This window comes from Triturus cristatus, chromosome 7 (assembly GCF_964204655.1).
Source record: "Triturus cristatus chromosome 7, aTriCri1.1, whole genome shotgun sequence".
Classification (NCBI taxonomy): domain Eukaryota; kingdom Metazoa; phylum Chordata; class Amphibia; order Caudata; family Salamandridae; genus Triturus; species Triturus cristatus.
The window spans coordinates 669215188-669239304 of record NC_140590.1 but is presented as its reverse complement, the minus strand read 5'-3'; the positions used below and the strand labels follow the sequence as shown (position 1 = coordinate 669239304).

The 24117-nt window shown below is 48.2% G+C and overlaps 1 protein-coding gene across 1 annotated transcript in view; it reads right to left on the bottom strand.

The window, feature by feature from the left end:
• Positions 1–24117, bottom strand: part of LOC146810323 (dual specificity mitogen-activated protein kinase kinase 6) — a 419950-nt gene that overhangs the window by 174539 nt on the left and 221294 nt on the right. Inside the window, exon 4 of the mRNA XM_085617318.1 lies at positions 5854–5967. Within this exon, the coding sequence (XP_085473444.1) occupies positions 5854–5967 (114 nt within the window). The remainder of the gene's footprint in view (positions 1–5853; positions 5968–24117) is intronic.

Sequence of the window (24117 nt, the reverse complement as noted above, 5' to 3'; positions counted from 1 at the left end):
CCATAAGGAGCGCTCTTTCGTATATCCCGCCAGGCAATTGCTTATCTCATTGTATGCGGACTATATGACCTTGTATATTAAAAAAAACGGTGGAAAACCTCAACCAAGTGTTGCATGAGGTTACCAAATTTGGCACCATATCGGGCATCCAAATAAATTGGGCTAAGTCGGCGGTGTTCCCCCTCACGCCGAATACTCAACAATTCCCAATGGACTACCCCTTAGTCTGGGAGGATGAAGAGTTAAAATACCTGGGGGTACAGATAACAAGGGACAGGGATGCACTGATGCGGGCGAATTATGGTGTGGCGCTGGATGGGGTTACAGACAAGATTGCCGGGTGGATCCGCCTTCCGCTATCAATGGCGGGGAGAATTTCCCTTATAAAGGTGGTTATACTCCCTAAATTTTTGTATCTCTTTGTCAATATCCCTTATCACCCAGGGCGCTCCTTCTTTAATGCATTAAATTCACAACTTACACGACTTATATGGGGGGAAAAGCAGGCGCGCCTAAGTCTTGCCACGATGATGTTACCATATCAGCAGGGAGGGTATGATGTCCCCAACTTTGAATGCTATTACAATTGCACGCAGGCGCATTTTGCCGTTTATTGGTTTCATCCGCCCCCCCCTACATGCCACATTTAGCAGTGGAAGATGGTTACATGTCCCCGACACTGCCGGAAGGGTACCTCTTCACTAGGGTAGCGAGGCGAGAGCGTGACCCTTCCACGGTGGACTGTACGATCACTGCGTGGGAACATATTGTGCGCAAGCTGGGTGCCCCCATGATGTATTCCCCCAAAATACGTCTGCTGCGTAACCCCTTATTGCAAGTCACATATGAAGGACTGTGCCGCAATCTACTGGATAGGCTGCATTACACCACCTGGGGAGATCTCTATGTGGGGGGGCAATTTCGAACCCAAGAGCAATTCTTTGAGGATCATGAGCCATCCACTATGGATCGGTTCATGTACATTAGGCTCTGGCAAAGTGTGAGGGCGGTCACCCCAGCATTTCCGGCTAAACCGGACATATTTCCTCCCAAACCGGACATATTTCCTCCCCTGCATGACCTGTTACGAGTGGAAGCTCCTCGCCATGTGGTGTCGATCCTGTATAAACACATTAGGAAAGGGCCATCCTCTGGCACGCCAAGGGCTAGGCGGGAGTGGGACAAGGACCTAGCTGTCCCGCTGACGGATGAGCAGTGGGAGTTGGGTTGCAGAGAGACTGAGGAGGTTACCGGTAACAATAGGCTTCGCCGCATACACTTTAAGTATTTGCATAGATTGTACCATACCCCTGTTAAATTACACAAACTGAGATTGAGGGAGCATGACCTCTTTGCACGCTGTGGCCAGCAGGGTGCGGACTTTCTACATTTAGCATGGGGCTGTCCCCAAGTGGCCACATACTGGGTACAAGTCTTCGAGGGGTTATCCGCTATGATTGGAGTGCCTATAGTCCCAGATCCGCTTGTGGCGCTCCTGGGGTTCATTCAGGGCATCAAAACAGTGCATAAGAAATTCCTGGCACTAGCGCTGTCCTTAGCAAAGCGGCAGATAGCTTGTAGGTGGGGGCGGGCCGAGCTCCAAAATTCAAAGACTGGGTAAACGAGATGGCTACGTGCCAAGGACATTTGCATGATTATGCCCAAATGTTACCGGTGAGGTCTCGCCCGAAGGATATATGGGGGCCATTGACTGCCTTTCTTATGGACTCTGGAGCATCCTGCGGTGTGACATTGCAGGAGAAGGGGATGGGCACCGCAGGAGAGGGAGCCACGGATATTCTATCGTGATATTCCCTGATGCGGGATGGGCGCAGGGGGGGGGCAACAAGGCGGAATTGATGCAAGGCCGAGGGGGCATATGGAAGGTGGGAGGGGTCATGCCTGGGGTTTATTCTGGAGGCGGACGGACACAGACATCTGTCGACGGACATTCATACGGTGCTGCCCTGCATTGTGCGGCTGCTTGGAGAATCTGATTTTATAGAGGCTGTGTTGCTCTTCATACACTGGACCATAGTTGTTCTATGACTGATGGGTGGATCCTTCAACAGGTGGGGGGGAGGGGCAGGGGGATGTTTATATGTAGAGAATATGCACGGGAAGGTGTAAATCAATGTCGCAAAAGTTCAGCAATGCCATGGATGACTGTCATTACGCTGGTACTGTGCAGATTCTCAATAAAGTTGTTTTGAAACTTTAAAATATATATTTTTTTTTTAAAACAGACGGTTCTGTGGAATGGAATCACCAGGGCCTGAGAAGGCTCAGGGAGCAGGGCCATGCCCCATCTTTAACAAGCATTGGCATAGCCAATAGGTCTCGCCTTTGGGACCTTATAAGTGTTTAGCCATGCAACAGTTGCATAACTAAACACTTATAAGGTCCCAAAAGCGAAATATATTGGCTATGCCAATGCGTGTTTTAACTGCTGCAATCTGCCAATTGAAGCCTCACGGAGAACATCAAAGCGGCCGTGAAAGTGATCGCGATCAAACATCAAAGCGGCCGCGCAGCCGCGAAAGTGAAAGTAATAGCGGTAAAGCGCGACGCGCGCGCAAATGCACTGTAGCTCTAGGCTGGCCTGGTAGCACTTTTTGGAGCCCTCACAATATGTCTCGCCAGACCAGCGCATGCGCTGGGTCAGGCGAGACCTAATAAAAAAAGAATAGCTTCGGAGGATGGGGTCCAACAAGGCCCCATCTGCTTTTTAATAAAATGTGGCACCAGGGAATAGGGTCAGCGGGCCTGTTAGGTCTCGGGGAGGGGGGCTGCACGTCCCCGTCCCCTTAAAATTTGGCCCAGGTGGTGGGGCCTGTGGGGCCCAAGAAGGCTCCCCTCTTGCTTTCTATTTAGCTCTGGGTGAAAGTGTCCTGGGGCCAGTTCAAATGAAAAGGAAGGGTGGCATATGGTTTCCCTGGTCAAGCCTTAACCCGTTAACCGCGGCGCAAATTCCGTCACGGGACTTTTAATGAGTGGGCGGGGCCGCGTCGGCCAATGGATGTGTGCTGCTCTAGCCAGGTAGTGCTCGCGACGGCCGTTAGCCGACGCATGCAGGGAACGGGTTAAGAGGCCCCAGGGAACCAATTAAGGGTCTGGGAGGGTGTGTGCATAATAATATGGGGGGATGGAGTCCCCGAAAGCGAACCCTACACCGCGTACGCCAAATGCTGTGCACGGTGTGGGGTCAGCAGCCTGCTAGGGGTTTGGCCAGCAAAGGCTGTCTTCAACGTGGGGTTGGCTTCTTGAGGGGAATTGAAAGCAAGGCCTGGCTGCAAAACAGGTCCTACAGCTAACCCCACACCACACAGGACCAACCTTTGGTTTTTCCAGTGAATTTCTAGGTATTTAGTTTTTTTACATAAAGTAACATTTATTTGCCATACGTAAATGCTAGCCCCCCACCCCGCTGCACACAGCAGGAGGCTGCAGTGCCAACCCTCCACATGTAGCCAACCTCACTCTGAGGGTTGGTGGCCAACCCTTGTAAAGACAGCCAATCCCACACTGCGCAGGGCCTTTGGTCATCCACGGCTGTGGGCAGGCCAATGCCCTGCACGCAGCCAACCCCACACCTTCTGGCTGTGCATGGTGGGGGGCTGGCCACAAGGCCTGGCCTGTGGTCAGGCCCTATGGCCAACCACCCATTGCACACAGCCTTCAACCATGCACAGGAGAGGGTTAGCCATAGGGCCTGGCCCTGAGGACCCCATCTCCCAGGGGCTTTTTTTCTGTCCCTACCACAGCCTTTTTAGCCTCTGGGGACCCCATCCCCTAAGGCCGTACATATAACTTGAAAAAGGGGGGGGCTTGTGTTTGTATTTATGGTATAAAGAGCTTCCAAAATTACAGAGAAAGACAAAATAATTAACTAATTGTCTTCTATAAAAAAATAAACTTTTTTAATTAACTTCTCTTCCAATTAAACATTTTAAGCTTTGGAAAGAGATACACTGTGACCTGTTACAACTTGTAAGAAAATGCTTGCAGTGATACACGAGATGATTTGTATCCCGGGATCCAAAAGAATTTATAATTTAATGGACAGTCTGATAATTTCACTGGTGAATTGGTTAAAGGCAACTTTCTGGGACAGCTTTTTTGGGGAGCCATTAGGGCCTGTTAATAGAACCCCCAATCTCTTTCACCACATCCTACCTTCTATCTCCTGAATCATCACGCAGACTTCAAAACCTAACAACAACTTTCATTCATTGGACTTCTCTAATAATCCTATGCTCTTATCGTTTACCGAACAGCACCAAACCAGCTCTTTAAGTGGCACAACTGAGCACAGTGTCAAGACTGATCTGCATATGGCTGGGTCCAAACTGGAATGGAATGGTGAGCAAAAAAAACGATGGATTTAGGCCTAGATCTCTGTACTGGGGAGAATGTATGACATTGTTCTGCATTCTGTTCAGCAATTGTTCTTTTTGCATTTGTCACCCCGAGTGGGATGGGTATGCCCAGACGTGGGCCCTCTGCTCTCCATGCCACTGGAGTCAAGCTAATCCTGGCTGATGAGGGGTAAAACCCTGACACCAGGCCTAGGAAGCTTGTTTCCAGTACAGGGAGGGCCTGGCCTGGCAGTTCAGGCTGGACTGTTCCCATTGGGCGCAGGGTCAAAACTGATCTGCATATGGCTGGGTCCGAACTGGAATGGCATGGTGAGCAAAAAAACGATGGATTTAGGCCCAGATCTGTGTACTGTGGAGAAGTATGACATTGTTCTGCATTCTGTCCATCAATTGTTCTTTTTGCATTTGTCACCCCTTGCTCTCCATGCCACTGGAGTCAAGCTATCCTGGCTGATGAGGGGTGAAACCCTGACACCGTGCCTAGGATGCTTGTTTCCAGTCCAGTTCGGCCTGCACTGTTCCCACTGGGCGCAGGGTCAAGACTGATTCACACATGGCTGGGTCCAAACTGGAATGGCATGGTGAGCAAAAAACAATGGATTTTGGCCCAGATCTCTGTACTGGGGTGAATGTATGACATTGTTCTGCATTCTGTCCGTCAATTGTTCTTTTTGCACTTCGGCACAGACCCTCAAGACCCATAACTATAGTTGCTACACAGACTCTTTATATAATGTATGATGGCTAACTTTATCACTTGCAGGCCCTCGGGTCCTTCTCTTGTCACTACTCATTGGACCCTAAAGAACATTTGCTCTGGCTGCACGAAACCAGGGCATTCCCATGGCTCAGGCCTCTGACACTACTGGGATACCCTCTAAGAGAACTATTATAGATGTGCTTCTGCTGTGCATGTCGTCACTTCTGGAAGGACACAGTTCATTTACCACAGTTGGGTGTATACTGTGCATGTCTGTCATGCAGCAGTCGTCATGGTGAGAGGACAGGAGGGCAATGAAGGAAACTGGAGGGAATATACACTCTTCCAATCGAGCACAGACCCATTATGTAACGTGCTAGCCATCCGCAGAAGAGCTAAAAGCCACTGAATGAAAGAAAGGGATACAAGTATAAGTAGGAAAAATACTGGTTACACATGGCGGGATGCAATTGGAACTCTCTGGCCACTCAACCCGCACTGGCTTCAATTTTTTAAATCATAAACTGACATTTAACTAAGTACATTTTAAATATGGTAGGTCTAGAAAAAGTGCAAGCTGTCACTGTTATTCATTTGAGTGGGTGCTTGTGCACATAATGTTGCATGACCTCTGACTCACAATCAAAAGTCATAGGCTTAAGTCACCAATTCACCAAAAGATATCCCTCTTAATATCAAATTATGCCACTTAAAATGAAGTTGAACAGAATAGATCTTTCACCTTCTTTCAAATGAAGCAACTATGTAATGTACCTTCACTGCCATTATCTGACCACTTGGAACATGTCGCATCTTCTCCACCACACCATAGGCTCCACGGCCAAGTTCCTCAATGGGTTCGAGGTCATCTGCCTTCACTTCAAAGTTCTGTGATAGAGAAATGGAAAGAAGAATGAAGGTTGTGCCATCAATACAATAATGCACCATCCACTTATTGACCCTTTAACCTAAAATATTTGTTACCCCTCGTCGAATTACAAGCTGATGGAAATGAAACAGGACACCCAAAATCCATCTATCCAAGTAACAAATATGTGAAGATAGGGGTGTGAGCTCTGAAAGTTATGTAACTAGCAATATTAAAATAAATTACCAATATGATGGCTCAAACACATCCTTCTAGAGCCGTCACTAAAAAAATGGTGGAAGGGAAGCTCGGAGGAATAATTTTCTGGCTGCATAAGACTACTTTACCAACAAAGCCTATGCTTACACACCAAAATGAAGTATATGCGTCTTATGGTTCCTAAAATATTATCATCACAGCAACACATTCACCATTTTAAAAATGTCGTCCAGAAAAATTCAGCCTGCAATATCTACCCAAGCTAAATTACTTCGCTAATAATACAAAAACACAATTTAAAAATTAAATTCTCTGGACAACAATTTTTTTCACTGAGGTATATCAAGGGGCCAAGACAAGAAAAAAAAAAACTTTCTTTCACATTACTTTGAGACCACAGCTAAGCATGGTTTGTGAGTCCTGTAATGATAGCATATAATTCCGATATAGATGTAGGAAGTATTTGAGGTCAGATTACTTGTTTGAAGCCTTTCATGAACGCTTTAATTACTACAAATGAATGCATATTGATGAGTAAGCCGAGACAAATATTTGAAGCATTAACCAATTTTGAGTAATATCGTGAACTGAAGTAGTTAGTGGGTGAGCGCTAGGTGATATGCAATCATTCACAGAAAAGTTCTCAATAACGTCCTTGTAGTTGGGCATTGTGCTTCCTTGTGGATGTGCATACCGTCCTCTGGCAACTGAAGCTACCCATATTCTAAAATCTCCGGTGTCAAATCACTAATTTTATTGAGCATGGATTGAGATGTAAACTAGTGCTTTCTTGTTTGCTGAACAAATATTTGACTTCTTTTTTGCAAAATGGGACGACAATTGCACAAGCTGGTGCAGTAATAATCGTCATTGCTACTTGAAATTTTCTCTACCTCTGCATAAAAATGGAGCTGTGAGCAAAAAGTGCACCCAAATATTCCTGACTAATTAATACACAGTAGTATTATGTAGACGCCAGGAAGGTGATTTTCACCTGAGATCCACAGTCCGCGAGCAGAGAGATTTTGCACTTGACGTATCCACTCTTTCTGGAAAGGGTGCACTGTTATGGTTAACCGTAGTTGTGGCTCTGCTAAAGATGTGCCCCGTAAGGGTTTGATAGCATTCAGACAGGCAAGTTTCTCTGCTGAATCAAGTGCATAACAAACCCCAGATATTCCTAAGACCGCTTAACTGGTGCCCAATGATTGTAGGGCTACTACAGGGACGAGGGCATGTGAAGTCTTGACTTTAGTATCTAGTATATAATTAGTACTGTTACGGAGGATACGTTTTCACAAACCATCCCATCTAGATGTGCAGATGAGAGATGCCAAGATGTGAGTACCATGTTTACTGCTGGACTAGGACGGCTCTTCACTAATAAAGCCCACATACGCTAAAACCTATTTGGAGTTCTGTGTTTCAGTCTATAGGAGAACTGGCCTGGCAGTAGCGGCTAGACTGTTCTTTTTTTAGCAATATCAAGTCTAACTTGCATTCTGCTGGTCTCTGTCTACTGACATAGTGGACAAGAAAAGAAGGCACTGTATTATGCCCATAGTTTTTCGGTCTCGCTTAGCTATTGTGTTTACGCAATCGCTATGCGAGACTCTAGTAAGAGGGGCATTTCAAAGTGCTCCCAAAAGTGGATTGCATGGCGAGCACGCACACAATCACGTGCATCGTGCCGCCATGCAATCCGTTTGGGGAAGCGCTTCAGCCCACTGGCGCATGCACGTGTAGCCACAGCCTCGGCATCATACTTCAAAGGGTCCGCTCCCCCGCCTGGAATGCGCTTCCCCGCCCCCGCCACAGCATGCCGAGAGATTGTTTCCTCATGGCGCCTCTCGCAACTGTCCCTCCCCCACCACAGGGCTAGTTCAGCTTGCTGCAGTATTCACAGAGGTTTCTTTATTTCATTCTTTAAATCAGAAAGCACTTTCTTTTTGGAGAACAGCGAATTTATATATTAAGGGGATTTACTTTTTTCCCTGCGGTTTCTTCCATTTTCTGAGATAAAGATGTAACTGTTATTCTTGCTTTGGGAACCCTTTTCACAGATTAAGGCAAAATTATTCTATGGATCAGTTTGTTTTCAGCGTTTGCAGGCTTGCCCGATTAATTTGAGTCTATGCAGACACACTGCCTCTAAATACCGAGCTATTTCTCATTTCGTCATCTTCCCAGTGCTTGTCCTGTGTCTTCCACTCATATCCTTGCTTCTTTCAGCCTGCCTCGCCACCCCTTCCCTGTGCATGCCCTATGTGCACCATTCCTGTCCTTGCCTCTTTACCTTGTCTCGCCCCCCTCCTGTTTCTTCTGCTCCTGTCCTTGCTTATTTTACCCTGCCTGCCTCACCTCCCCCTTCCTACGTCTTCCCCTCATATCCTTGCTTCTTTTCTCTGCCTCTCCTCCCCTTCTTATGTCTTCCACTCATATTCTTGCTTCTTTTACCCGGCCTCGCCTCCCTCTTCCTATGTCTTCCACTCATATCCTTGCTTCTTTTCCCTGCCTCTCCTCCCCTTCCTATGTCTTCCACTCATATTCTTGCTTCTTTTACCCGGCCTCGCCTCCCTCTTCCTATGTCTTCCACTCATATCCTTGCTTCTTTTACCTACCTCGCCTCCCCCTTCCTATGTCTTTATGTCGGCATGTATTGTCTTAGCCATTCCGCGCGGGAGCAGAAAACAGTCCAGACACTAAGCTAGGAGGCTCCACTTTGTGTATCAAGTTCTAAAATAAGGGGCTTCATGTGCAAATCGTAGCAACCTCAAATGACGTGTTCATGGTCCCTGAGAGTTTGCCAACCAAACACATTTGTGCTGTGCACTGGCATGGTCTTTGGTAATATTGGTAAAATGCATCAGTTGCACCCATTATGTCTTGTCCATCTCCAAAAGATAAAAACATTAACAGCCCTGTTGTTCTACGCCCAATTTGCTTCTGCTCCATTGATACCACCTCCGATTAGATACAAGCATCTTCGAGGCACTATTTTTACTCCCTTAATCTAGTCACTGTTCTTTCTGGCCACACTTTTTCACCACACCTGCCCTCCTCCACAAATTCAGGTGACCTGAGCTAAGAATGGCATTACCTCATTATGTACTTTTTGATTACATGTTTAATTTGTGGGAGTTAAGGGTGGTTTTTCAAACAAAGACATGCAGATTTAATATAGTAGGTGTTAGACCTGTCAGCCCTTTGGGTGGGCCCTCCTCATCATTATTTATTTTGTCCCACTTTTGCCTCAAACCCTGTTAGAATTTTTCCTTTTTGGGAACCACCACACTTTTTAGTGTTGCTGCAGATTCAGGGAGCCATTTTATCTACCCCTGGAACTTCTGTCTGAGGGCCTGGAGCACAAAATGGTGGCCACCTGTGACATCACCAGCACCCACTGGAACCTACTAGAACCTTCTGCAACATTCTGGAGCCCTGTGACAGTTGGAGGCGGTTTAGAATGTTGGGAAGCTAAGACAGAGAGTTGGCAGTTGGAGCTGGCAGTTGGCACCTGACTGGTGAGGAGAGAGCAGCAGAAACCTGAAGGAGGAAGGAGTGAGGCAGCAGGGGTGGAAACTTGTGCCTGGAGTGGGGTCCATAAACCCACCCATGATACTAGTCCCTACTGACTGAGCCCAGCCTGGAGCCCTGTGTGGGAAGAAGCAAGAAAAACCATCTTAAGGACCTGGACAGCAGGAACAGGCCTTAGAATCCAAGAACAGCAAGATCCTGACCTGGATACTGGTTTCCCTGGAGTCCGACGTCGAGAAGCCTGAGACCCGGAGCCCGAGGAGGAGAAGCGGCGCTGCCTGGAAAAGCAGACGTCGTACCCGGAGCCGCCAGAGGTCGAGAGAGGGCGCCGACGGAGGTCGTAGAGAGTACCAGAGGTCGAGGAGGAAGTCACCCGAGGTCGAGTGAGCGGCGTCGACGGGGGAGCGAAGTCCGCCCTCCGGAGTCGCCGGAACCTGAGGAGAGAAGCGTGCCGGAGGTCGGGAGTGGAGATCGCACTCCGGAGTCGCCGGAACCTGAGGAGAGGAGCACCGGAGGTCGGGAGTGGAGATCGCACTCCGGAGCCGCCGGAAGTCGACATCGAGCCAAGGCCGGCCGACGTCATCGAAACTGAGGTCGCCATCGGACCGGAGCCGCCCGAAGTCGACATCGAGCCAAGACTGCCCGACGTCATCGAATCGGAGGTCGAGATCGAGCCGAGGCCGCCGACATCGGTCCGGAACCGCCTACCGGCGTCGTCAAGAACTGACATTGTGCCGAGGCCGCCGACATCGAACCGGAACCGCCTCACGGCGTCGACACGACTCCAGCGGCGTCGGAGCTTCAGAAAAAGGGCAGTAAGTGGAATAGAGGGCGCCTAAGGCCCTGTGGAATCCTAAGAGACTACTCTAGGGGCTAGAGAGGTGCTGGAACCAGCTTGATTGTGCCAGGGGTGAGCTGAGACTAATTCAGAGGGGTTGTGTAGAGTGATAGAGCCAGGTCTCTAGTATTCCCCCCTTGATCTACCTCAGTTTAGGCCTCAGCCTTGTCCAAGCCAGGGAGTAGACACCCTCAAGCCATCCATCTAACCACAAGCTGTGACTGGGCCAAATCAGCCCATAGAATTCTAAATGTGATCTGATTCTATAAGTGTCACTGTCAGCTTTTAATTATTTATTGAGAGCACTGTATTTATTGTATTTAACCAATTTATTGCTTCACTGTATTTATTGTTCCACAGTATTTATTGTCGCACAATATTTATTGGTTTGCAGTATTTATTGCCTCAGAATATTTAATTGCCTGTATGTATTGCACTTATATTTATGCCTTAATTATTTATGATCACCCCTATTTATTGAATCATTAAGCCAGTATTTATTTGACCTGCACTATTTAAAAAGCCTTGTATATTGTGATTGTCTTATTATTTATTTAATCAGTAACTAAGAGAAAAAGAAGATAAACAGAGATATTTTCATAATTTTTACGGTGTAGAGTCGTTTTTGGAACGGATGCACGCATGGTTATTGTATGGGTTTGTCGTATGCTTAGCACGGTGCCTGATTCCTGACCACTCGAGCCAAGCTACCACTGTGTATGTCTGGAGAGACCCCGTTACCACCACCCTTTCCGGTGTGGGAGTGGAGTATTTCCAACATAATTGGTGTTCAGTGGTGGGATAGAGCTGTGCCTACGTATACTCAACAATAACTGTGGGTAGTCCATAGGCCTACACCGGGAGTTTTCTCAAAGCGGCCTTCCTAATTGTGAGCTTTTGTTTTTCCAAATTTACTCTGGTGGTGGGAGGAGGTATTATATAAGGTACCCCCCTGCATAGTTACTGCAAATAACTGTCCTCTGACCTGAGTGGGCAAGATGGAGTTTGTACTGGAAAATTTAGAAACGTACACTGTGGCCCAACTCAGGGAGTTTTGTCAGCGGGAGGGGGTGTATTGTCCCCCAGGAGCAAAGAAGGGTGCACTCCAAACCAGCTTAAGAGCTTGGGGGGAGGCACGCCGAGAAAGCAAGGCTGAGGAGGAGGACAGGGATAGAGAGCCCGACAGTGAGGGAGCTGGTTTGTACCAACCTGAGGTGGGGAACCTGTCAGCGGGGCCCAGGACACTTTCCAGGAAGGGCAGCAGTGCCTCTAGCGGTGGCTTGTCTGAAGTGGAGTTAACAGACCGGAGGGAGAAAAGACAGCTCACATGGGACTTAGCAAGGCTGGAGAAAGAGAAGGAGGAACAGAGGATGGCTCATGAGATAAGGCTGAAAGAGATAGATCTTCAGATCCTGAGAATCGGGGCACACCCTGTACCTAACGGTGGCAGCGAAGAACGAGAGTACACCAGGGAACCCAAACCCTACCTGCCAAAGGACATAGTAGCTAGCTATGGAGCGGGCGACGATATTGCCAAGTGGCTAGCGGCCTATGAGGTCTCGTTAAGGGCCCATGGGGTTCCAGAGAAGTACTGGGGAGGGGGATTGTACAAGTACATGCCTCCAGCTGGTAGGGATGCATTATTGGCCCTCGAGGAGGATGAGCAGACCCACTACCCCACCATGAAACTGGCGCTCATAAGAAAGTTTGGACTAACACCCGAAAAGTACAGACAGAAGTTCAGGGGTAGTCACAAACTGGGCACACAGAATTGGGTGGACTTCCTGGACTATGCAAAGAAGGCACTAGAGGGTTGGATTCAGGGCAGTGAAGTGAGGAACTACGAGGGGTTGTTTGATCTAGTACTGACGGAACACCTGCTCGAGAAATGTTTCCCTGAACTGCGTCAACACCTGGTGGATAGCAAGCTGACCAGTCCCCGGAAGCTTGCTGAGGAGGCGGACATTTGGGCTAGTACCCGGGTGTCCACAAGGGGGACTGGAGGGGATACTCAAAAGGCCGGACAGGGCGCCCCCCAGAAGAAAGAGGGAGGGGAAAAGAAAAAGGAGTTCTCCAAAGGCCCCCAAAATAATTTCCAAGGGAAGGGAACAGGATTCACCCCTAGGGCTAACCCACCCAGAAACCCTAATCCTGGCCAGAGTCAGCAGCCAAAGGTTGTCCATTGCTACGAGTGCGGTGGCGTCGGACACTATAAAGGAGATCCGAAGTGCCTGAAACGACCACCCCCTCCCACTGGAGGAAAGACCCCCGGAGTAGCTAGTGCAGTGCTCGGGGAGGAGATGCCCTTAACTAAGGGAAGGGAGTGCGCGGGTGTCACTTTAGTGTCCCTGGGAGAAGGGGAGATGGTTCCTAAGATCCAGGTGCCCGCAAATACCGTAAAGTATGGGCAGTGGGTCACCATCAACGGCCAAAGAGGGGAGGCTCTGAGAGACACAGGAGCCAGTATGACTATGGTACGTAGTCAACTGGTGTCTCCAGAGCAGGTAATTCCCGATGTACTCCACCCAGCCGCGATGGCTGACGGCAGAACAGGCCACTATCCAGTGGCCGAGGTTCCCTTTGAATGGGGGGGGGGGTTGCAGGTTCACTTCGAGTTGCCGTAAGCCCTGCCGTGCCAGTCGATTGTCTACTGGGGAATGACATGGAGCACAACGCTTGGAAGGAGGTGGAATACCGGACTCACACTGAGATGCTGGGTACACCTGACTGGGCCTGTGTGAGCACAGGGTCCGCGACTACCCGGAGAGGGAGTTCGTTCAGGCTGGAGCCTGGAACAAAGGCCCAGCCAGCTGCCAGTCAAGGGAAGAACCGAGGACAGGAGGAGCCTGCCTCGGCGTCCGCCCCCCGTAGGACGGATAGGCCACCGGAGGTGGTGGACCAGGAGTCTGCGGTGGGGGACGTTACCAAACTGGAGGACCTACCCATCCCGGCCGAGTGGCACGTGGAGGGAGGCCCGTCCAGGGAGGAATTCTGCCAGGGGCTAAGGCGTCAGGCCCAAGCCCAGGCAGCAGGGAACGTTGAAAGGAACTACAGTGTTTACTGGGAGGACGGCCTCCTCTACAGTGAACCCAAGGCACCCCTACATGGATCGTCACGAGCCTTGGTAGTCCCTCAACGTTATCGAGCCTTCCTTCTGGAGTTGGCTCACGAGATCCCCTTGGCAGGACACCTGGGGCAAGACAAGACCTTCGCCCGTCTTGTCCCACACTTTTATTGGCCTCAAATGAAAGTGTCGTCCGATACCTACTGCCGGACATGTGTGTCTTACCAAGCCAGTGGGAAAACAGGGGTGAAGCTGAAAGCTCCCCTGGAACCACTTCCTGTCGTTAGCACCCCCTTTGAAAGGGTGGGCATCGACATTGTGGGTCCGTTAGATCCGCCAACGTCAGCTGGTCACAGGTTTATCCTGGTTCTGGTGGATCATGCCACACGGTACCCAGAGGCAATACCTCTGGGGACCATAACAGCACCTGTTGTGGCTAGGGCCCTGATGGGAATCTTTACCCGAGTGGGTTTTCCCAAGGAAGTTGTGTCTGACAGGGGGACCAACTTCATGTCAGCGTACATGCGGGCGATGTGGAAGGAGTGTGGAGTGACATACCGGTTCACCACTCCTTACCACCCCCAGACCAATGGTCTGGTGGAGAGGTTTAACAAAACCTTGAAAGGCATGATCAGAAGTCTGCCTGAAAGCCTGCGGAGGAAATGGGACGACCTCCTACCCTGTCTACTCTTTTCTTACAGGGAAGTGCCACAGAAGGGAGTGGGCTTCAGCCCCTTCGAGCTTCTGTATGGGCACCCTGTACGTGGACCTCTCAACCTGGTGAGAGACGGATGGGAAAGAACTCCCAGAAAGCTTCCCCAGGACGTGGTGAGCTACATGCTGGCCTTCCGGAGCCAAATGGCTAAGTTGTGGAAGCAAGCTTCGGACAACTTGGAGGCCAGCCAAGCAGTGATGAAGGCGTGGTATGACCACAACGCTCACCCGGTGGAGTTGGAGCCTGGCCAGAAGGTGTGGGTGATCGAACCAGGAGAGCTTAGCGCCCTCCAGGATCGCTGGTCAGGACCCTTTGAGGTGTTGGAGAAGAAGGGTAAGGCTACCTACTTGGTGGACCTGAAGACCCCTCGTCAGCCCCTGCGGGTGCTGCATGCCAACCGCCTCAAACCCCACCACGAGAGGCCCGAAGTCATCTTGATGATGGTGACTGACGGAGGAGAGGACGTGGAAAGCGAGCCTCTCCCTGATTTGTTTGCGTCTCAAGAGAAGGATGGGTCGGTGGAGGGAGTGATTCTCTCCCCATCTCTAACTCCTGAACAGCGGGAGGACTGCCGCCAGGTCCTGGGACAGTACTCTTCGTTGTTCTCCCTTGTCCCGGGTAGGACTCACCTGTGCGTCCATGACGTGGACACAGGAGACAGCCCACCTGTGAAGTCCAAGATCTACCGGATGTCAGACAAGGTGAAGGCCAGCATTAACAGTGAAGTCACTAAGATGCTGGAGCTAGGAGTGATCGAACCTTCTAGCAGCCCCTGGTCCAGTCCGGTGGTACTAGTACCAAAAGCTGCACCACCGGGTGCCCAACCGGAACTGAGGTTCTGTGTGGACTACCGGGGACTGAATTCAGTGACCAAAACTGATGCTCATCTGATCCCTAGGGCGGATGAATTGATTGACCGGCTGGGAGCTGCCCAATATCTAAGTACCTTTGACCTTACTTCTGGGTACTGGCAGATCTCTTTGACTGATGGAGCAAGGGAAAGGTCAGCCTTCTCCACGCCCAATGGCCACTACCAGTTCTGTGTGATGCCCTTTGGGCTCAAGAACGCACCTGCCACGTTTCAGCGCCTGGTAAACCAGATCCTCACCGGAATGGAGAGTTTCTCTGCTGCTTATCTGGATGACATAGCAGTCTTCAGTAACAGCTGGGAGGATCACTTGCGTCACCTGCAAGCTGTTCTCCAGGCCCTGAGACAAGCTGGATTGACGATCAAGGCCAGCAAGTGCCAGATCGGGCAGGGGTCGGTAGTGTACCTTGGACACTTGGTGGGTAGGGGAGCGGTGCAACCCCTCCAGGCGAAGATCGAGGCCATCATGGCCTGGGAACCCCCCAAGACTCAGACTGAGGTCCGAGCTTTTCTGGGCCTCACGGGATACTACCGCCGCTTCGTGAAGGGGTACGGAACCATCGTAGCCCCCCTCACGGAGCTCACGTCCAAGAAACAACCTCGACGGGTAGTCTGGACGGAGGCTTGTCAGCAGGCCTTCGTGAAGCTGAAGAAAGCCATGTGCGAGGCCCCGGTCTTGCGGGCCCCAGACTTTTCCAAGGAGTTCATTGTCCAGACGGATGCATCGGAACATGGCATTGGGGCAGTGTTATCGCAACTCAACGAAGAGGGTCTGGATCAACCCGTGGTCTTCCTATCCCGGAGACTACTTCCCAGGGAACAGAAGTGGAGTGCAATAGAGCGTGAAGCCTTTGCAGTGGTATGGGCTCTGAAGAAGTTGCGGCCATACCTGTTTGGCTCGCACTTCCTGGTTCAGACCGACCACAGACCCCTTCGTTGGCTGATGCAAATGAAGGGGGAGAATCCCAAGTTGTTGAGGTGGTCTATCTCCCTACAGGGAATGGACTTTCAGGTGGAACATCGGCCTGGAGTGGACCACGCCAATGCAGACGGTCTCTCAAGGTATTTCCGCCTTAGTGATGAGAACTCCCAAGGGGTTGGGTAGCTCTCCCCACTTTCAGCTGGGGGGGACGCGTGTTAGACCGGTCAGCCCTTTGGGTGGTCCCTCCTCATCATTATTTATTTTGTCCCACTTTTGCCTCAAAGCCTGTTAGAATTTTTCCTTTTTGGGAACCACCACACTTTTTAGTGTTGCTGCAGATTCAGGGAGCCATTTTATCTACCCCTGGAACTTCTGTCTGAGGGCCTGGAGCACAAAATGGTGGCCACCTGTGACATCACCAGCACCCACTGGAACCTACCAGAACCTTCTGCAACATTCTGGAGCCCTGTGACAGTTGGAGGCGGTTTAGAATGTTGGGAAGCTAAGACAGAGAGTTGGCAGTTGGAGCTGGCAGTTGGCACCTGACTGGTGAGGAGAGAGCAGCAGAAACCTGAAGGAGGAAGGAGTGAGGCAGCAGGGGTGGAAACTTGTGCCTGGAGTGTGGTCCATAAACCCACCCTTGATACTAGTCCCTACTGACTGAGCCCAGCCTGGAGCCCTGTGTGGGAAGAAGCAAGAAAAACCATCTTAAGGACCTGGACAGCAGGAACAGGCCTTAGAATCCAAGAACAGCAAGATCCTGACCTGGATACTGGTTTCCCTGGAGTCCGACGTCGAGAAGCCTGAGACCCGGAGCCCGAGGAGGAGAAGCGGCGCTGACTGGAAAAGCAGACGTCGTACCCGGAGCCGCCAGAGGTCGAGAGAGGGCGCCGACGGAGGTCGTAGAGAGTACCAGAGGTCGAGGAGGAAGTCACCCGAGGTCGAGTGAGCGGCGTCGACGGGGGAGCGAAGTCCGCCCTCCGGAGTCGCCGGAGACCGAGGTGAAGCATGCCGGAGGTCGGGAGTGGAGGTCGCACTCCGGAGTCGCCGGAACCTGAGGAGAGAAGCGTGCCGGAGGTCGGGAGTGGAGATCGCACTCCGGAGTCGCCGGAACCTGAGGAGAGGAGCACCGGAGGTCGGGAGTGGAGATCGCACTCCGGAGCCGCCGGAAGTCGACATCGAGCCAAGGCCGGCCGACGTCATCGAAACTGAGGTCGCCATCGGACCGGAGCCGCCCGAAGTCGACATCGAGCCAAGGCTGCCCGACGTCATCGAATCGGAGGTCGAGATCGAGCCGAGGCCGCCGACATCGGTCCGGAACCGCCTACCGGCGTCGTCAAGAACTGACATTGTGCCGAGGCCGCCGACATCGAACCGGAACCGCCTCACGGCGTCGACACGACTCCAGCGGCGTCGGAGCTTCAGAAAAAGGGCAGCAAGTGGAATAGAGGGCGCCTAAGGCCCTGTGGAATCCTAAGAGACTACTCTAGGGGCTAGAGAGGTGCTGGAACCAGCTTGATTGTGCCAGGGGTGAGCTGAGACTAATTCAGAGGGGTTGTGTAGAGTGATAGAGCCAGGTCTCTAGTATTCCCCCCTTGATCCACCTCAGTTTAGGCCTCAGCCTTGTCCAAGCCAGGGAGTAGACACCCTCAAGCCATCCATCTAACCACAAGCTGTGACTGGGCCAAATCAGCCCATAGAAATCTAAATGTGATCTGATTCTATAAGTGTCACTGTCAGCTTTTAATTATTTATTGAGAGCACTGTATTTATTGTATTTAACCAATTTATTGCTTCACTGTATTTATTGTTCCACAGTATTTATTGTCGCACAATATTTATTGGTTTGCAGTATTTATTGCCTCAGAATATTTAATTGCCTATATGTATTGCACTTATATTTATGCCTTAATTATTTATGATCACCCCTATTTATTGAATCATTAAGCCAGTATTTATTTGACCTGCACTATTTAAAAAGCCTTATATATTGTGATTGTCTTATTATTTATTTAATCAGCAACTAAGAGAAAAAGAAGATAAACAGAGATATTTTCATAATTTTTACGGTGTAGAGTCGTTTTTGGAACGGATGCACGCATGGTTATTGTATGGGTATGTCGTATGCTTAGCACGGTGCCTGATTCCTGACCACTCGAGCCAAGCTACCACTGTGTATGTCTGGAGAGACCCCGTTACCACCACCCTTTCCGGTGTGGGAGTGGAGTATTTCCAACAGTAGGTGAAATACATACATAAAGAACAACAAACGGAAGAGTGTGTAATATGTGTTACACTCTTTGTTGTGATTCGCTGTGGAATGTGTCAATGCTTAGCACACGCAACCCACTTATATGTTTCTGCTTATCAAAAACGGATGGTAAACCATTAGCAAAGCAGATGCTTCCACAGTACCAGTCGCTAAATGCCAAATTTATTTTTGAAAGGAGCACCTATCCCATTAAGCGACATAATCGCAGAGAAAACATACATGGTCTGGACTGCTTCAAAACAAAAGTCAACATGACAATGCCTTTTATTTATGTATTTTAAAGACCTGCAAGTGGTGAGCAAACACGCATTTTGTACTTGTAGTCGTTGATTACGAGAGGCAAGGCCAGCAAAAATGTGCCTCTTTTGCTGCCAGCCTTGCTTCTCCTATGTGAGGACTTTAATTACAAAATACGTATTTGCGCACCACTTGCAGGTTTTCAAAACACATAAATAAAAGACGTTATCATTTACAATGCCAATAGCTCAAACTCTTGCAATGCGAGACCTATTGCATTGCAAATGCTTGTTTATCAGAAGCTGAGGTTAATTCAGCAAACTACCAGTGGTTTTCTTTTCCTAGTTTTTTTTTACTTTGAGACATTTTCATTAGCCAACTTTCTCACCCTCCATTATTTCAGGATTTAGTAATTAGTTAGAATTGAACCCTTTGAAAAGCTTTTAGTTATCTATTTTGTGCTTCAAACCCAGAAGTGTGTGCTTTTTTGGTTCCTTGATTCCTGTGCTGTGTGGAATTATGGATCTTAAAGCCCCAGCCACCCTCTTCCTTGGAACCCGTGTTTCATCTACTGGGGTCGTTGAGATGCCTCACAGAGTCCTATTTCATGCAGTTGTGCTGGCAGGTGTATGCAACCTTGGCTTCTAACTTTCTGTTATTTCCAATGGTAATGCATTTAGTGCAGAAAAGAGAGGCAGTTTTTATAGCAGGCGCAAAGAAGTAATGGCTTCCTAAGTATCTATTTGCTGAAGTGTTTTCTTATCCCAGGAGTAGATGGTCTGTGGGATTGAAGTCTGAAATAGAAAATGATACACAGGGCTGGCGGCATGCCTCTCTGAACAAGAGTGAACGTTTATGATGAAGCTATTGCTTAGCTTCAGCAGGGCTGGAAACCAATGCTTTGAATAAAGGGAAGACCTGAGCTTCATCACTGCTGACAGAGAATCGATCAGGCTACGGCTTAGCTTCAACACTATTAGCAAGGAGGCTTTCTGATATGCTCCTAGCCCATTGATATACCTCCGTAAAAAAATTGTTGTCCAGAAAATTTTATATTTGTTTGTCATTTTTGCATTATTAGAGAAGAAATTTAGCTTGGGTAGACATTGCTAAGCCAGAACAAATGTTTCTGGACGACATTTTTAAAACTAGCAGATGTGTTGCAGTGATGATGTGATATTTCAGGAACCATAATACCTAGATACTTCATTTTAGTGTCAAAACCTAGTTTTTGGGGGTCATGTAGGCTTATAGAGACCGAAAATAACTCCTTAAAACAACCCTTCTGCCATTTTTTCAAAATAGCAGCTCTATAATGATGTGTTTTTGCAATCATACTGGTAATTTATTTAAATATTGTTTTTGTTTCAGGTTTTAGATTGATGTAAATTTATAAACATGAGCAAAGCAGGTGGTAGTACAGGATCTTTACCTCCTGACAGAGTTGGCAACTAAAAAATATGAGGACTACTCCAACAAAGAAAGATGCATCATATGCAGGCACGGCTGGTCAGGTAAGAACAGTGGGGCAGGGGAGGGGGGATGTCGACAGACAGAATGGGGAAAACAAAAAAATTATTAAATTAAACCACCTACGTTGTGCTCGCCGCATCGCCGACCCAGCGAGCGCAATGGAAGTGGCCCCACTATCCCACCCCTCTTACCTGAACTGGCCGTGCCTGGTCATATGCCAAAGTAATCCAAAAGAAAAGCTAACATCAACTACGGCTGAACAGAAGAGAGTTCGAGATTCTGCAGAAATACAGCAACACGAAGTTCAGAAAGATTGAAACTGATGGGTGAAGACGATCAAATATTTAATCATTATACAAGTCATATACAATGGAAAAAAATGTGTCAAAAAATAGCAGAAACTAGTGAATCACAAACAATAATCCAAGTCTTCTGAGAAATCGACAACAACCACATCCAGTGCCCATCCACTTAGAAGATCTATAGCTACCCCTCTTCAACCTCCAACAGCTGATCAGAAAGCAGAGGATCTTCAATGTGTTATCTTTGGTTTAGCCAGAACAAAAGCCAAAGAGACTGATGAAAAATTAGAGTATGTGAGCCTCAAAGGGCAAACATGTTTTTATCAGCAGCTAGTTTCTCCCAAGATGACATTTTCAGCTGAGTAGCTGATCTAAACAGTGAGGTGAATGTATTTGCAGTGGATTTGTATGCCCACCCGAACAGCATGCATGCATACAATCAAAAATATAAATGTACAATGAGCTCCCAGCACCAAAGTAACTTACAGCCTTCAGTTAAGTTCGCACTCTTTGAAAAAGCAGATTAAGTTTTAAAGCCACTCTTGAGTGCTGGCTACGGGTTCACACTGAGTGAGATTAGAGAAATAATGGTCAACATTGATGAAACTGTATTGATCCATAATAATGAAATTAAGATTTTCCTGGTGAGAATGTACGACAGAATTCGTTTTTGTCAGTCTAACAAAAAGAATGAGCCACTTGTGGTGTTCTCAGCTGATTTAACTCCTGAACTTCTTACTGCCAAAATAAGAACTTAGGCTGCAGTAAAATCAGCAGGAACCATTTAAAAAAATGTCCTGAAAGACTTAGATCTTGGACTTAATGACACATTTTGTGATGCCCCAGAGCGCCACAAATCATGGGAGTCAACAAGAATGCCTGATGTTGTCTTAACATTTTTTTCCATTATAGTTTAATATCCGCAAAGCGAATCTGTTACAAACTAAAGTTCTTGAATATGGAAACAGAAGCAGAGAACATTGATGATGGCTTTAAAGATATAAGCAGAGAAATGGAAGACAATCCCAGGAACAGACAGGCTTATGTTGTGCAAATGTACTGTATTTTCCAAATCATGTTTTATGAATTACATCGCCACAAAAAGAAAACTCCACTACTCACGATGACTGCCCATGCAGTCTATGACAAGTGCAAAAGTAGAGAGCTTATCACTCCAAGGAATAGGATTGGTGTATCAACAAGTTATAATGACATAGTACGGAACAGAAACTTGTAAGCAGCTCATGCTGTAAAATCTTGTGAATACGACAGCACACCACTTCCCAGTTACTTTAGCAGGAAAAGATTTACAGTTGCTGCTTTTGATAATTTTGAAGACAGCTGTTCTTTGTCTGGAACATCCAGCACACATGATACTGCCAGGGTGCTTTTTCAAAACTGTACCAATGAAGTAAATGCTGGAAAACAAGTTGCATCAGCTGTAGGCATAAAGAAACAAACTGCAAACTTATAACCTAACTGCTTGGCCAACGTGTGCAAAATCACTACAAGCCATCAACAAGTCCCAGTCTACCAGAAAATTTCAAAGTGACTGAAAACACGGATTTTCTACTTGATGCTGCGGTCCGCAAAGTTGATTTAACCAACGTTATCGTATTGCTTATTCGGTGCGGACTGAAGAATAAAGAAAAGGCAGTTCCTCCGTGGGCTGGAATTCATGTTCTGATCTTCCAGAATACCATCCCACTGAAGAAGGTTGGATTTTTACCAGTAATTCGATCTCCAGTCACAAACTACACAAGAGTATAGACAGCTATAAAACAAAATCAATGCGCGTGCTCAGCTTGAAGACCAGCCTATGTTGCCAATTTTCTGCGACGAAGGTGTTTTCTATATTGTAGCTGACATTTTTATGAGCAATCCAGTAGAATTTTATGATCTTTATCCAATGATACTGAAGGGTTACTATATTGAAGCTTTCCAATAGGATGTACTTGTGTAGGGGCCTGTGGTCCAGAATGAGGACAGGTTATTTAGCCCCTTTCAGGACGAGGGCTTTGACCTCTTCTTTGAGAAGTGTTTGATGTTCTACTGATAGCCTGTGTGTGAGAGGTGGAATGTTAGGAGGTTTGCAAGTCAGACAATAACCATGTTGGATATTATCCAACATCCACTGGTTTGAGGTGACAGTCTGCCATGTGGGTAGAAAATTTTGTAAACGCCCCCCCAAAAGATGTTATATGGTCAGAAGAAAGAAGAGGGAATTCAGTGTTTGTTGGCAGGTGTAGCTTCTTTTGGGGAACTACCCATGTCTCTCCCTCTGGAATTTTTGCCTCTGTAGGATCACCTGAAGTAACCCCTGGGAGAGGTGTGCTGACCCTGAGTGCATTGGTAAGAGGTGGAGATGTTTAGAGGAGGTTATTTTCAAACCTAAACAGTAGGAGGTGCGGTAAAAGGAGCCACGAGGAGCTGGTATTTGTAGTGTCCCATTGCTTTTTGCAATTTCTGTATCTTTTTTCATTTTCTTTAAAGTCTGGTCCACTTGGGGGCCAAAATGATGCTCACCGTCAAATGTCATGTTCAATATATTTTGCTGAACCCCTGGTTTAAACCCAGAAATACGGAGCCATGCATGCCTTTATAGGAGAATGCTTGTGTTGACCCTCTTAGCTGCAGTGTCAGCTGAATCTAAGGCACAGCGAATGGATGTATTAGAAATAAGCGTGCACTCTGAGACAAGTTCTTGGCCCCATTTTCCATGCCCCTCAATGAGGTATTGGAGAAGGTCCTCCACTTCGTCCTAGTGAGCACAGTCATAACTCTCAAGGAGGCCCATGGAATTTCCAATACGGCAATGGTTGGCTGATTGCACTGCTACCCTTTTCCCCACCGCATCAATTCTTTTACTCTCTTTGTCTGAAGACGGGACATCTCCATTGGCCTGGGAGTTTGCCTGCTTACAGGAATGGTGTAGACTAATGAGTCTGGTAGATTTTGGCCCCGAATATAGATAGGGTGGCCTTATACTTTTTGTCCACCCTGGGCATTATAACCCCAGCACTAAAAGGGTCTGTGGTATGTCTAAGCATGTCCTTGAGCACTGAAGGTATGGGTGGAGTAGTGAGTGGAAGAAAGTGTTTTGAAAAGGAACTCCCCCTGTAAGGGCTCCTTCCATCTGATGTCAGGAGGTGGCCCTAAAGATGAGTTCCTGATATGATGTAGAGTCTTCAAGAGTGTTCCCTACGTCATAGGTATCCCATGGGTCACTCTATGGAGGAATGTCGAAAGTATTTTCCCCCCACCCTCACCATGACCAGGTGTGTCAGATTGTGGAGACCCCTGAAGTGAAATGTCAAGTGGATCCCCTGAAGAATGAGGTTTGGGAAGGCGCAGGCAAAGGCGGTGAAATGGGTGGTGGTGATGGTGGTGCAAGAGATAGGGACTAGTAGCCTTATCTGCCTTCTTGCATATTTTCACAGGAACTGGAGGGTCTAGGGATTCTTGGAAGGACAACTGTCTTTTGGTCGATGGAGCAGCAGCAGCCAAAGGGTGAGCAAGGATGAGGCTGGATGATGAGTTGTTTTTTTTTTTTAATCCAGCTGTTCCTGTAGTGGATGGAGGATGGGCTCGACCAACGTGCTGGAATCTGGCTTTGAAATTTTTAGATCTAAAAGGGTTTTTTCATTTCAGCGCTGATGGTCCACTCAGTGTGGAAACGGAGCAAGTCAATGCCGTGAATTGGCTTGACTCAAATCAAGGAAG